General features: G+C 53.4%; 1 protein-coding gene across 1 annotated transcript; it reads right to left on the reverse strand.

Annotated features, from left to right (window-relative positions):
* Positions 1-2,436: 2,436 nt before the first annotated feature.
* On the reverse strand, positions 2,437-6,375 carry GUCA1A (guanylate cyclase activator 1A). The gene is made up of 4 exons (XM_054181603.1): positions 6,178-6,375; positions 3,598-3,747; positions 2,988-3,078; positions 2,437-2,597 (listed from the first exon to the last, which is right to left on the reverse strand). The coding sequence occupies exons 1-4, from the start codon at positions 6,373-6,375 to the stop codon at positions 2,437-2,439; spliced, it is 600 nt and encodes a 199-aa protein (XP_054037578.1).
* Positions 6,376-14,619: the final 8,244 nt, after the last annotated feature.

The following is a 14,619-nucleotide window of genomic DNA, read 5'->3' on the forward strand; positions in this document are numbered from 1 at the left end:
AGCCTCGCAGGCCCGTCACCCCACAGATGGCAGCTCCCTAAAAAGCCTCTCCCACTCATGCTGTGAGGCTGCGCTGCCTCTCGCTCACCGGTGAGAGTGTCACAAGAGTCAGCAACGTGTCCGTGGCTGGCACCTGAACAGCCACCACTATTTTGAAATAAATTAATTATGCATGAGTTAGGGCAAAGAGAGTCACAATATTAGTTTCTAATTATTTTTAATTTGCTCTCTTAGAGGCTGAAAAAACATCCTTTGGAGAGAGACGCTGAGGTTTGAAAGGTGCCTTTGGCCAGCCGGCAATTCTGAGACAGCCCTTTTAGCATGACTTTGTCTTTATAAATAGAAATTGGGCTTGTCAGGGCTGCTTCTTGTGGCTTCTTGGGCACGCAGAGGAGAGAGGCTGAATGTGTCACGGGCGGGACGGAATGTGTCTCTGTGGAGGGAGGGTGCACAAAAGCCCATGCTGAACTCGCTCCCTCCTCACTGCTGTTGAAGAGACGAAGGAGCAAAGCAGGAGGTGCCTAGAAATGCGGGTGGGTAAAGCAGAGCTCTGGAAGAAAGAGTTGTAGGACTCCCCAGGGGGTGAGGTTTTATTGAAGCAAGCTATGCTGGCTCAATGCAGACGAGGTTCGGAAGAGCAGGCAGCACCCGTGGGATGCGAGAACCCAGGAGCAGCCCCTTTTCTATGCTGATGCTGAAGAAAACGGACCTCTCCCCATGCTCATGCTGGTCTTTCAAAGATCTATTTTAATGAAGCCAAAACAAAGGTTTCTGTACTTACATGAGACAGTTAATCTGTCCTGCTGGAAACAGAATGATTGACTGAAAGAGAGAAAAAGCACAACCTGAAATAATCTTGTAAAATATCTTTATTAGTTCACTATAAGATTGGAAGTACAAAAGCTTCCAGGTAAAACACTGTCAAATTGAAAAGATGCACAGGAAAAACAGTCAGAAAGTTGTTTATGAATTGCAGGCATCCAGTGTTAGGTAACAAGTCTTTCAGCTAGGCAAGAGGTGCCTCCTGGTGTCCTGTATTGCCTCATCACGCCTGAAACTTGCTCCCATCAGATGAGGAAACCCCTCTGTGGGAGCAGCCCGGGCGCAGGGCCGTCGGGCGGTGCGGGGGCAAGGCCAACGCTCTCGCAGCCGCCCTTGTGCGTGTGCTGGGTCCTGGGTGCACCCCCTGCTCATGGCACTGGTCGTTAGCACCGGCAGACGAGGTTGCTGTGCCCGGCATGCTATAAGAAAGCGTGACTGGGTTTTATTCCATGGGGGACGGTGCTTGAGCCCTCTGTTCTGTGAAGCTGACGGTACCCATTGCCTGCTCGGGAGTACTCGGGTACCTGCGGATGCTCGTGGCGCAGACGCTGCGTCTCCAGCAGCACTCCCCTCCGAACTGCACGCCGACAATTCGCTGCCATTGTAGTTAAAATAACACCCGATGTTTGAGGGTGCCACAGAGTGTAACTTGCAGCAGAGTTCGAGTTTGTTGTACAGGTGATAAGACATGGAGGAATATTCCTACAAACATTCAAAAATTTTCCAGTTTTACCTCTCAGGTTACTGCCATTGCAGCCCTTCCAGATATTTCAAAGAGAAACATGCCCTTAAACTCAGATAGTTGTTAAAAAAAAGGCACCATTCTGTTTTAATGCTTTTAAACAAAGAAATGCCGCTGCATTCATCACTCCACCACTCTCCTTTTTCTAGGTCATAGGTGTTTTTATCTTACATTATCATTAATGATTGCTAACATAATAATAACAAATCAAAGAGCAAGTGACCAAAACTGTTGATCTCATGCTCTGGAAATATATACAGAAATAGAAGGTTCAGATCTCCTTTCTAGGTTTCCTACGCGTGTCCTTGGGCGACCCCTCTCACCGGGGCCAAGTGTCGCGCAGCCCCGGGGTTCGTCCCCCACAGCGGCTGCAGGCATCGGCCACGGCCTCGGGGTGAATTTTGAGGCTCTTTTGGTGCATTCTCAAGCCGCGTGGCATGGTGCTGCTGCCCTTCTCAAGGGGGCGAGTCTCTCCCCCCTCTCCCCTCAGCAGCAATGTCCAGAGGCCCCCGCACAGCGGTGGCCCTGGTGGCCCTGGTGGCCCCGGTGGCAGCCTCGCGGGGTGGCTCTGTGCTTCCAGCATGAGGGGCCGCCCTTGCAGCACCCCCTCTTCGCAGCAGCCTTTCCCGTCGCCGTCGGGGGTGGCTGCGGCCAGGGCAGTGCCCGGGGGCCCCCAGGCTCCCATGAACCCCCTTCCGGGGGAGCAGCGCCTTCGGAGCAGATGCTGATCCCTGCGCTAGCGGGACAGTCTATCGCTTGTCGCACTGGCACTGGGACTGGGACGGCTCACCAGCTCCCACAACCACAACCCGATTTGTTTTAATAATGCGAGGAGGGGAAAAGTGGAGGTGAAGGGAAGGCGTTCCGGGAGCCTAGTGGGCAGCCTCCGCCTCCTGCTCCGGCTCGTGCGGGTTCTTTCCATCATTCTGGATCAACCGGACGATGTGTGTCAGGTCCAGGCTGCGGGTGAGGATCTCCAGCAGCACCTCATCCTTTTGCACACCCTCCATGAACTCCTCCAGGGAGAGCTCGCCTGCGAGAGCACATTCAGAAAAGGTCCGTTAAACCCTGCAGCCTTTCTCCTCCCTCCGCCGGCAGCCTTGGAGCAGCCCCCCAGGAGCTCACGGACCGTAAAACCGGGCCCTTCCTGGGGTCTGGGGTCTGTGTATTGAACACCCCAGACCCCATCACAGCTAATCCCCACGCAGACCCCCACTCTGCCAGTGTGACGAGGGACAGTTTGCAGTGTCCCCTTGGGCCGGCTGCAGCCCGCGGAGCGGACGGGGAGCTAAACCTTCCCGGAGAGTAGCTTTCTGCCAGCTCTCTCCATGGGACATCCAGCACCTGGAACTGCTGTGGCAGAGTGAACTGCGGGTCGGGGCAGTGGGAGCAGAGTTTGGCATTGCATAAGAAACTTCCTCACCATCTCCGTTGATATCAATTTTGTCAAACACCATGTTTGTGAATTCCTCGGCCGTCATCGTTTCGTTGCACCGGTTGATGGCTCGAATAGCCTGGAGGAAAAGAAGGACACAGAGGACCGAGTTATGGATCCACCGGTACAAGTGGCCGAGTGACCAGACATGAGAGGCCAAACCTTTTTCCAGTCAGTTAGGTTCTAAACGGAATAAGTCCTTTCTAAAAAACTGGGGATTAAAATCACTTAAAAAGGCAATCAGTGCATTAAGAGATTAAGCGGGCACACTGGGATAAACCAGGAACCGCTCACTTCTGAAAATCCTTAGATTAAATTCAAGTGCTTATCTCAACCCGGGTTTCGGTGCAGGTGGTTAAAGAACTGCAGCGAGAGGAGAAGGGGCTGCAGGTGCCGGGGGATGCTGGAGCCGGGTCCGGCCGGGGAGGGCAGCCTGGAGGGAGGACTGGCAGGGGACGGGCAGCAGGTTTGGCCGGTGCCTGCTAATTTACCAGGGAGTTGTCTTTTGGGTTGGAATATTCCTGTTAGAACCTTTCTGTCTACCTGCATTTGATGACCACAGTCTGTGAAGGAAACGGAAAAAGCTGAGCCCACTCACTTTGATGATGTTTAGCAATTCTCCCCGGTCAATGCAGCCGTTCCCGTCCACATCGTAGAGCTTGAAATACCATCGCAGCTTCTGATCCACCTTCCCTTTCAGGACCAGACTCAGAGCTGCCACGTACTCCATGAAATCCATGTAGCCATCCTACAAGCAGAAGGTTAGAGACTAGATGAGATTAAAAGCAACGGGTCAGGCAGTAAGTGATTTTCCTGGTCACTTTTGGAAGTCTCTACAGGAAGACTCAGCATGTGGCCATCACCCTGAGAGCAGGGGCTTGGGGAGCGCAGGAGGGGTGCGGGTCCCTGCACCCCCACCGTTAAAGGTGAAGCACCCTACGGGGAGGGCTCCGCGCTGATCTATGCAGAGTCGTTATGTGTTGATAACGAACGAACGCGGTGCGTGCACCTGGCTTGGGGCCTAATGAAACCTCGAAAGCCAGCGTGTGCTAAAGGAACCTCTTTATGCAAAGCGGTGGCAATTCAGAGGTCAAAGAGGAGCAGGCTTACGGAGATGAGCCCTGGGGGATTACCTAAGGTTGTCCTGTCTGCACACACCCACAGCTCCTCGCTGCTGCGAGGGGCCTCGCGTGCAAACCTGTAGGAGCGGAACAAGATCAGGAATGACCCCGGCGTGTTGCTGACATCTCGGGAGGGGGAGGCGCTGCCCAGTCCCTGCGCCATTTCTGTATCTGCTTCACATTTGGTCACGTCAAAAGCACAAACAGTTTTATCTTTCACTTTCCTCCGAGGTGTTTGCCCACCACCAGCTCACGCCACGGCATTAGAGACGTTCAGCTGGGCCCGCAGACGGCTTCCAGCCGGGGTTACGGTACCAGTGCAAAGCTGCGCTGGGCTGAGCTCCCGTCCCACCAGCCTCCAGACACTGCCCGGGACGTTCCCCGCTCCCAGGAAACTTGCTACACCCCATAGTGCCTGCCACAGGGCGTCCCGACGGCACGTACCGCTGAGATACAAAGCGCTTTGGAGGAAAATGATACATGCTAAAAACCATGGAAAATCTTTGGAAGGGAATAAGCCAGAGTTTTGTCAATGAACAAAGCCACCGTGGCACGGGGCAGGTCCAAGAAGAGATCATCTCCTTTATCCCGCTGCTGCACGGGCCAGATTAGGTATAAATAGCTACTGAGCCCCGTTCTCAGCAGGATTCCTGAGCATCAATTCCCTTTTTAGGCACGCATTCAAACACAGACAGTGAGCAAGGTAAAGGCCAAGGCACGAACAAAATACCTAAAGGATTTAGGGCTTGAACTGTATTATTTTCAGTGGGATTAAGTCCAATAAACCCTTTGGGTTGCCATAAAATATATTCCTCATCTCGCGCGGGGCGCAATTTCAAATGATTTGCAGGTAAAGGTGGGTGGTGCTTCCCCTGGAGACACAGCGTCCGTCTGCTGCCCTGGCGCTGCCGACGGCTGCCGGAGCCCCGGCACTGCCCCACGCTGGGACTGCCTGTCCGCGGGGAACAGAGGGCCCCGGCTCCTTATCGTATGTCATAAAATCAATGAAACTGTAATCCATTTATAATTTAAAACAATAGAAAAACAAACCCAATCTGTTCTGCAAACCACAGCTCCCGGCACGCTGCACGGCTCGGGAACGCGCTGTTTCTGCCTGCGTGCAGCACTTGTTCTCACACTGCTCGCTTGGTCCCCACTGTCACAACATTTGATATTTAAGGATTAAAGGGCACTTCGTTTCAAAGGGGTCACAGACTGGCAGATAAAACCCCACTATTTTAATAACTTAAAGGGGAAATATAAGTTCTGGGAGAAGTCTATTTTCTCCCAGAACAGTCAGCAAGTGAGGAGTTTTTGTTGACATTATTCACCTTGCATACCTGATTTTACGATTTTTGAGGCTGCTGAGAATAAAGCCGTACATACTTAGCTACACACCTCCATCGCGCACACCCAAACACAACCCAGGCGACCGCAGGCGGAGCCCAGCCCAGCGCAGCGCAGCGCAATACAGCCCAGCACAGCACAGCCCAGCACAGCCCAGCACAGCACAGCCCAGCACAGCCCAGCCCAGCCCAGCACAGCCCAGCCCAGCACAGCCCAGCACAGCCCAGCACAGCACAGCCCAGCACAGCACAGCACAGCCCAGCACAGCACAGCCCAGCACAGCCCAGCACAGCCCAGCACAGCCCAGCCCAGCACAGCCCAGCACAGCACAGCACAGCACAGCACAGCACAGCACAGCACAGCCCAGCACAGCACAGCACAGCCCAGCACAGCCCAGCACAGCACAGCCCAGCACAGCCCAGCACAGCCCAGCCCAGCACAGCACAGCACAGCACAGCCCAGCACAGCACAGCCCAGCACAGCCCAGCCCAGCACAGCACAGCCCAGCACAGCCCAGCACAGCCCAGCACAGCACAGCACAGCACAGCACAGCCCAGCCCAGCACAGCCCAGCACAGCACAGCCCAGCACAGCACAGCCCAGCACAGCACAGCACAGCACAGCACAGCCCAGCACAGCACAGCACAGCCCAGCACAGCCCAGCACAGCCCAGCTGAGCCGGCGCAGGCCAGCGGGAAGGACAATATTTACCTTATTGAAGTCAAACGTCTCAAACATTTGCTCAACGTATTTGTTCGCGTCCGGACTCAGGTTTTTCAAGCCAAAAAACTGTTTGAACTCATAGAGGGTGAGCTGGCCAGAAGGACACTCCGTCATGAACTTCTTATACCACTGGTGGCACTCGGTGGTGCTCATCTCCTCCACGGCTTTCCCGTCCATGTTCCCCATCTCCGCACCAAGCACTGGTCACTTCGCAGCCAAAAATTGATGTTTTCTGAAATTTGTGGGCTTTCTTTTAAATTCTGCTTCTTGCCTTTAAAGTCCAAATGTCGCCAGCAGTGCAGGGATCACAGCATCAACTGCCTTGTGCATGAGTTGTCCCGATTCAGCATTGGTGGTGATGGACACAGAAGACACCTCTCCCCAGGAAAATTCAAAAGCACAAAACCCTCTTTGGACAAAAGGCTGACGTTTAAGTACCCAGCAAATCCCTCCCCGGGGAGGCTCAGGGGGGGTGGTGGGCTCCTGCCAGGCATTAAGGGTTCAGGGTTAAAATAGAAAGGAGGTAAAATGGGAAAGTCTCACAGATTACAGGCCCAGCAGGAGATTACAAGAGTGGAATGTTCTCCGTGATGATGTAATCTCCTAATCCACTTCATTTATGATTTTGTGTGGGTCACATGGGCAACAACTTTTGCACCAAAATCAGGGTAAGATGACAGAGAGAACCACTCAGAAGTCTCTGTGCTGTTACTGTCTTTTTGGTCTCCCTTAGTCTAATTCTGGCTGGAGGATTTCCAGACAGGGCCGTCAATTTGAGCCTGAAATTCAGGGAGAAGGAAGAACCAATTCAGCTCCCGTAAGAGATGCTGTATGAGGGTAAATTGGGTGTGCGGAGACAAACATAGAAACATAATTGCTTTGAATGGTAAAGCTTTAAGTGCTTGAAATGCAGACACCAGATGCTACGATGATCCTCTCCTGGGGAAGCTCCATCTCCACCAGCTGCTGGGTCCCCTCTTCAGTCTCTCTGCTCCTGCCACTGAGCGTTCCTCCCACGGAATCGCCCCGCACATCCCGGAGCGTGTCCTGGCCGCTCGGCTGGCGCCAGTGGAGTTGAATGCGCCTTTGATTTTCATTTATGATGAATTACCATGAAAAATTCTCCGTGTAAATACGACCAAAACCCATGTTGGTTGTACCCTGATGCACAGCATTCCGGGAAGGACTGGGAGATAAAAAAGTGTCTCCTCAGAAAGCAGCACGGGCCAGATCCTCCACTAGTAATGAAATCGGTGTGACTACTGGATCTCTGCCAGCAGCGAGTCTGGTCCTATACACTTATATTTTTATATCTGGCTGCTATATATATATCTGGTGTATATCCTATACACTTATATTTTTATTTAGGCACTGGAACAGCCTGCCCAGGGAGGGGGTTGAGTCACCATCCCTAGAGGTGTTTAAGAAACGTGTAGATGTGGCACTTCAGGGCACGCTCTAGTGGCAGAGATTGTAGGAGGTTTGGTTGGACTCAATGATCTTAAGGGTCCTTTCCAACCATGAAGATTCTGTGATTCTGTGATTCTGTGATCTGATGACTTTAAGACAAAGACCCCAACTGTTATATGTTGCGGAGCTTGGTATTGCTTCTGCACTGAAGTAAATCAGGAATAACTCTGCTAAAGCAGGTGACATAACACAAGCGTAAAACAGGTAGGAAAAAGGAATTAGATTGAAGAACGCTAATTGGATGTGCTAATCATGCCCTCAGCAGCAGCAGGGGGCACAGGTCCCCACTGCGCCCAGCAAGGAGAGCTTCAGTGGGGACCCTGGGCTCTGACCCCCCGCCAAAGGGGACGGGGCTGGGTCAGCCCGCCCTGAGGCGCAGAGAGGGGCTACAATACGGAGACATTCATTAATAGCAGAAAGGTGGCGTATTAAATGTGGATACGTGCTCACAAAGTATTTGCTAACGGGGCATGCAGTTCCCCAGAAGAGGCAACGCAAAAGCTGAACCGCTTCCCGCTGCCTTCTGGAGAGGAGCTGCAGGACGCGCCGGCTGCACTTCACCTCTGGTTACCGTCTCATCTCTGAGCACCACGAGTGAAACTGCTCTGCCATTCACTAAGAGCAATACTTCGCCTGTGTCTAGGAAAGCCTAGTGAAAGAAGGTGCCCTTTCAAAGAAGGACCAGAGTTTAGGCTCAGCTGAGGAACCCGGTGAAACCTTCCTGTGTTTTACAGCTTGTGCCCAGGCCAGGCTGGTGCAGAGGAGCCTGGCTGGTGGCCATTCCTGCCACGCCGTGCACTGTTGACACCCTGTAAGCAGGTGGCAATAAATGACAGGACAAGTCAGACCGGGTTTTTAGAGCAGAATCCACACTGTGTGTTTTTCTGGGGAGCAGTGGCACAGCCTCAACACCCGTTCCTCAGCTCACGCGTTCACTGCTGGTCATAACTCAGGCACTCAACAGGAAGCTGAAGTCACACCGGTCACTGGTTTCATTGCTTGGGCTTTATTGCTCTCCACTACGGCCTTCTGCCCATGGTGGGACTCCATTTCACAATGTTCGCACTTGATACATCCATCACCTTCCTGGTGTGATCGGTGTCACGGCGGTAGCGGTACCCGCAGGTTGGCTTCTGCGCAGTGTAGAAGGGGCTGTACGAGTTGGAGCAAGTTAGTTGGTAGAAGACAAATCTGAAGGAGTCAGGCTGACGGCCGCCAAAATGGGCAACAAAAGGAACGAAGTGAGTGGCCAGTGGCTGGTGACATGCTGGAGTCTGCTGGCTCGTTGGGACGGGCAGCGTGTGAGAGACCTCCTGCATCGCCTTGGTCTCCTCCGTTCCCTCTGGTGTCTTCTGGTCTTTGCCAGGGTCTTCTGGTGTTTTAGTCACCTGTGGAGCAAAAAAGCCAGACAAAGGCCTTGTGATTTCCCCCACACTTTGCCATCTTCATTTGTGCTTAGTGCCCTGACGCAAGAGTTGTGTACTGGCAACCAGAAAGCAGCAAGTTAAACAAACCAGGAGAGCTTGGGGAGTGCCAGCCCGCTTACACTCACTGTAAGGGCAGTCAATACGCACCATAAGCGCTGAGAAGTCAGGTATTTACATTTCTTTAGCTAAAAACCTAGGGTGGTGTTACTTAAAGAGAAAGTGAGTTTAAAATCAAATGAGGTACTGGAAATATGGAAGCAACCTGGTGAAAATAAAACAAAGTATACTGAGGGGATGCACACGACGAGACTCAAAGGACTTGATTCTCTCTTGACCTGCTGGTTCAGCTGGTTATTTGTAACAGTGCAGAGTGAATATAAGGTGCAACCCAGTTTCTGATGTTCCCACCGTCAGCCTGATCTGGCTCACCCTTGCATCACTTTTGGGGGATACCACCTTTTCCTTCTGTGTTTGGCACAGGGAGCCCCACTCTCAGATCAGGATCTCAACTACAGTAGCTGTAAGTGACAGCAGCACAAGCGCCTTGTAAAGTCTTCACCAAACCACAGCCACGGCAAACAGCCAGGAAAATGGTTCAGCCCGGTCTGCCCCACAAGAGGCAATGGGGCATATCAGTGATGGCAGAAACACAACAGCGTCCTTTGCAAACACAGCCTGGGGCATCAGCTCAGCCGGCTCCGGGTCCCTCCGCAGGAACCCGGCTCCACCCCACGCCTCCCGTGGCCCTGCTCATGGCTCTTGCCACAGCTCTCAGGGGGTTCTTCACCCCAGAAACACAAAGGGAAAAACAGGGTTGTTGACTCCTGTGAGTCAGGCTCTTCCTTGTCATCAGTTGGGTCGCGTTTCTGAAGTCTTGGAGCAAAGGTGGTGCCATCGCCCGTATGCATGTCGCGGGGCACCAAGGGCCACAAAACCAGCCCGTTCTGCCCGTGCATTTGCAGAGACCCTTTGCAGAGGAGGCGGTGGGGACCTGTGCCCCAGGACACACACGGGGTGGACTTGTCACCCATGGCTGCTCCAAGGCTGTGCTTGACTGGGAAAGTGTTTCTGCCAATGTTATTTAACCATGACTCAGTTATCTTGTTTTCATTGATGACACCTCCAATGGAAACTGGCTCTTCTCCCAGCAATTATCTGCTTTACTCCTGGGCGTCCTAAACGCTTTGCTGTCTGGCTTTATTTTTAACCTCGTAAAGAGGTTTCCCAGTTTCCATGATGCCCTGGCTTACTTGGTGCTGTATTTCTGTTCCCGGCAACTGGCTCTGAACGCTGGCTCCTAAACCTATTAGGAGGGGGACACCCACAATTGTTTAGAAATCTCCTTAAAACTTTTGAGGAAAATTACCAGATCCTCACAGATTCACCACCTCTTTTTGTCACAGGTTTCCCCGGTACAGCCGCCTGCCAGATGCCTGAAAGGCTCCGCTGCTGGAGCTCAGGACAAGGGTTATTTCAGCAGTCGCTGCCGCACCGAGATGTCAGTCCATTTTTTTCCACAGGGGATAAAATAATGGGATTTTGACTCCTGAAGAGCAGATTTTGTACAACGACAGTCACTTCAGCGTGGTTTGTGTACCCCTGCTCTGGACACACTTGTTCAGGGATGATTATACTCACATAGGTGCACGATTATAGCTCATGGCCTTTCTCGCTGTGGAAGATAAGAGACAAGTACGCACACGACTGCGCTGCTGCAGCTGCCCCCACCCAGCAGGGAGGCATGAACGCTGTTAAAGCAGCGCGTTTGGGGTGTGGAGGCGAGGCCGTAGTTACTGTGAAAACCCAGCTGCTAAGTCATGTAGATGCTTTCGAGATGCACAAGCCTTGCATGCGCTCGGCCATGGGAGGCTGACAGTCACTTCCAGTGACGGAGTGACAGGCAGGACACCCTCCCAGGGAGCGCTGAGCTTTAGGCTTTGCTCCTGCAGGGGGGTTCGTCTGCCCTGGGGGCTCCTGCTCATCTTCTGGGGCAACCAAAGCTTGGCAGAAACATCCCTCGCACCCTCGTGCACCTGCTTATGTGATCGCTGTCTTTGAGGGGAAGCACCAGCTCACTGTCCACGGCGCTATTCACGGCACTGCCTGAATTAAGTCCCTTGTAATGCTGCGGCATCCACTCATACGTTTATAGATCCCTAATCCCTCCCAAATTGTCTCTTGTCTCTCAAAGAAGATCCCCACAGGTGGGGTCACAGAGGGATGACTGACTGCACCAACCAGAACAGCAGGAAGGGTTCAGCCGCCCACCCCAGGCGAAGGGGTCCCCCGGGCGGTTGCCGGCACTGCCCCCCCGGCCGCCCCCCTTGCCCTGCACCAGGGAGTCCCCACGCCGGCAGCTCCTCGCTCATCTGTGCCAGGACTATCGTGTGCTGTCTGCTCTGAGCCCTTGGCGACCGCAGGGGCGAAGCCGGCTGATGGCAGTGCAGCCGGGATCTGTGCAGCAGGGGAGGGACGATGCATCACACGGACACCACCAGGACCCTTTTGTCCTGGCCACCCTCAGGCCAAGGGTCTTCCAGCCCCCTGCCCGCAGGAAGGGGAGGCGGCGAGATGGGGTCTCTCCTGCCAAACCATGAGCTCCCACCTGCGATGTCATCTTCCTGGCAGGGACCCCGGCGTGTGGGGCCGTCTGGGGCGGAGGCTGGAGGCAGCGCTGCCAGGGTGGGCAGCACTGGTCGTCAGGGCCATTGGGGCCACTGGGGGCCATTGTGACCACTGGGATGTCACCGGGTGGGGGCAGTCACAGGGGTGTCCCTCGGGCAGAGGGTGTGGAGGAGGGCAGGGGCTCAGCCGTGGAGATTAGGAGGGTGCTGTTTCTCCTGGTCTGACGGGACTGGAGAAGGGTCGCACCCCGACGGGAACCATCGCTGCTGCCCATCCAGCCGGGGCAGCCTGGGATGCTCTGCTGGCCCTGCCACCCCCACCAAAACGTGGCCATGGCAGCGCGGACCCACTCTCCCCTATAGACACAAGCTGTTTCTCTTTCCACGGGTGTAGTTTGCCGTTCTGCAGCCATACACTGGGTTTCTCCTCCTGTCGCCCCCTCCCTGGTTCAGGTCTGGCTGGAGCAGGGAAGGATCCGCATCTGCAGGGAGCAGCTCCTCACGCCGGAGCAGAGGCAGATTGTTCCAGGCTGTTTACCCGCGCGGGGATCAAAGGCAGCCTCACACTGCGGTGTGTTACATCAGAGCAGGGCTCACATGGCTATTTCTACGCCATAAAATCCGCTGGCGATCTTCCAAGTGCTTTCCCGTGCTCTGTGCCCAGCCCGGCCCACCTGTCCCTTCAGCTGGGTGGCCTCTAGCGCTCAGGAGATCCCGGCGAGCGGCACTTCTCCTCCCTTAAAAATACAGCCCTGCCCCCAAACCGGGCACCTTTTTTGCATCTTTTGGGTTCACACTTTGCGGACGCCAGCCTGCCGAGCAGCACACCCCGCACGTTCTTCTTGCTAGTCCTGAGCTTTTTCTGGTCTTCTCGGGGGAGGTCCATGCTTTACTGGGAGGTGCAAATATTTTCCAGCTGGAACAAATACACGGGAGTATGCACATGAGCTCTGGCAGACTCATCTAGCAGCTTGTGTTCACTGGGATAATAAATTCACCTCAAAACACGCATCCCTTCATGTTGTGAGGAATATGTTTTACTACGCTGACCACCCAGGGTGAGGCAAAACCACCGCTGGTGGGGTGGCACGGGTACAGCTCACCGCCCCCGGGGCTGCTGCGGACCCCTGCCCCGGGGCAGAGGAACACCGCAGCAGCAGCGTCCGGGAGCTGAATCACACTCTCCCCTTCCCGCAGAGCATCCCTGCGGCCCCTTTGAAGTCTCTTTGTTTTAACGACATTTTGTGGGATGCCTTCGTGCGCCAGCCCAGGCTTTCTCATTCCACGGGATTTTATTGGCTTCTCTTCTTAAAATAGTTCCACTTCTCCTTCCCCTTTTCCTTGACTCTGTCTCTCTGTATATGCCATTCAATTTGTTCAGCCAAAGACTGTATCAGCAAGCTTGTATGCCTTGCCTGTCTTGCAAAGATATTGCGTCCTTTGTCTTTCAAGTAGCAAGTGGGTCCTTTATTTCATCTGATTTCTGCTTTTGAGAGGTGCCAGGGAATTTTCTTTAAATGTCCGTGGCTCAGGTATGTGGGTTCCCGCAAAGAGCTGGCTCCAGCACCGCTCTCTCAGGAGGAATGTTGTTTCAGTTTCCATCCTGTTACGCTCTTACCTGCAGGCAGGAGCACCCCTTTGCTGCGATTTCGGCTAAAACACGGCTGCGGGGCCCTACAGCGTGTTCCCAGTGCAGTGAGCTCCAGGTGCGCAGGAGTCACCCTCGTGCAGAGGTTCGCAGGGTTGTTTCCTTCCCCTGTCTCACGCAAACAGCAGTTAAGATAACTGTCAGAAAGGGCGCGAGTCCCACTAATTGCAGGCCTCGTGCACGGAGCCGTCCCTTGGGCATCACCCGCTGCTCCTCCAGCGGATCTCGGGAGCGGCTCCCACCGGCCGGCCGGAGCTGCAGGTCTGCAGCAGGCTAAAGGCTCTGAAAACTCTCCTAAATAATTATAACCCCTACATTACAGCCACAGCATTGAATCCACCTGGTACCACATTTTAACTCCCCTTTTCTATCCCCGCATTTGCCGTTCACGTTAATTCTCTTTATTTAAGTGCTGCCTGACAACTTGTGCTGTGATTAGATTTTCCTTTTGAAATATCATAACAGTGCTCATTTTTCAGTGTTCACGGGTGATTGAATGTGTTGCCCTAATTTGTACTTTGTGGCAAGAAGAAGCTGTGAAAAGCATAATTTCAGAGTGATATTTAAATAAGTGATATTTATCACTGAGAAATTAAATCTATGTAATTTTGACTCGCAAAATGTGGTGGAAATAGGAGTAGATGTAAAACAGGATGACCTTACCCTGAAGCTGTGTTTCAGAGTTAATGTTTCCACAGCTATTTTGGGTTTAAAGTTCTCCAGAAATCCCAGCATTTATTAATAACTGATGTTACCCATTAACTCCCACTTTTTACTTGTATGACACAGAGGACTGTTGGCAATGCTAAACACTTGCTTTTGTATCTCAAACAAGAAATGATTTGGGGTCAAGTCCCACTGTCTTTAAGCTTTTGCATCAAAAAAACCCCAAAGCCTAGTAACATGCAGGTGGCATTGGGCAGGGAGATGTTTCTGGGGGTGCGTAGTCCCAGCGAAGCCAGTAGGGATCTGCAGAGGGGCTCGTACACATGGAGGGTGGGGGTTTAATGCTTAGTGAGATGCTTCCTAAAAACTCAGTGCTAATTTGCTTCCTGGCACCCACTGGAGGGACGGGATCACAGTCCGGCTTTCCCTGACTCTGGCCGACATTTCCTTGTATTGCAAGGACACCTGCAGATCTCAGACAGGGACTTCAGGCACTGCGCAAGCAGAAAGTCGTGGGCAGGGGAGCCCAGCCCTCGGGTCAGGACGACAGCAGCAGGTGAATAAACAGGGTGTGGGAAAGATCAAAACTCTCAAA

Source organism: Rissa tridactyla, chromosome 21 (genome assembly GCF_028500815.1).
Source record: "Rissa tridactyla isolate bRisTri1 chromosome 21, bRisTri1.patW.cur.20221130, whole genome shotgun sequence".
Taxonomy (NCBI): domain Eukaryota; kingdom Metazoa; phylum Chordata; class Aves; order Charadriiformes; family Laridae; genus Rissa; species Rissa tridactyla.

Coding starts and splice junctions, on each gene's coding strand:
- GUCA1A (XM_054181603.1), bottom strand. CDS start 6,375: ATGGGGAACATGGACGGGAAAGCCGTGGAGGAGATGAGCACCACCGAG. Junction 3,079..3,597: donor AATTGCTAAACATCATCAAA/GTGAGTGGGCTC, acceptor CTTTTCCTCCAG/GCTATTCGAGCCATCAACCG. Junction 2,598..2,987: donor AATTGATATCAACGGAGATG/GTGAGGAAGTTT, acceptor GTGCTCTCGCAG/GCGAGCTCTCCCTGGAGGAG.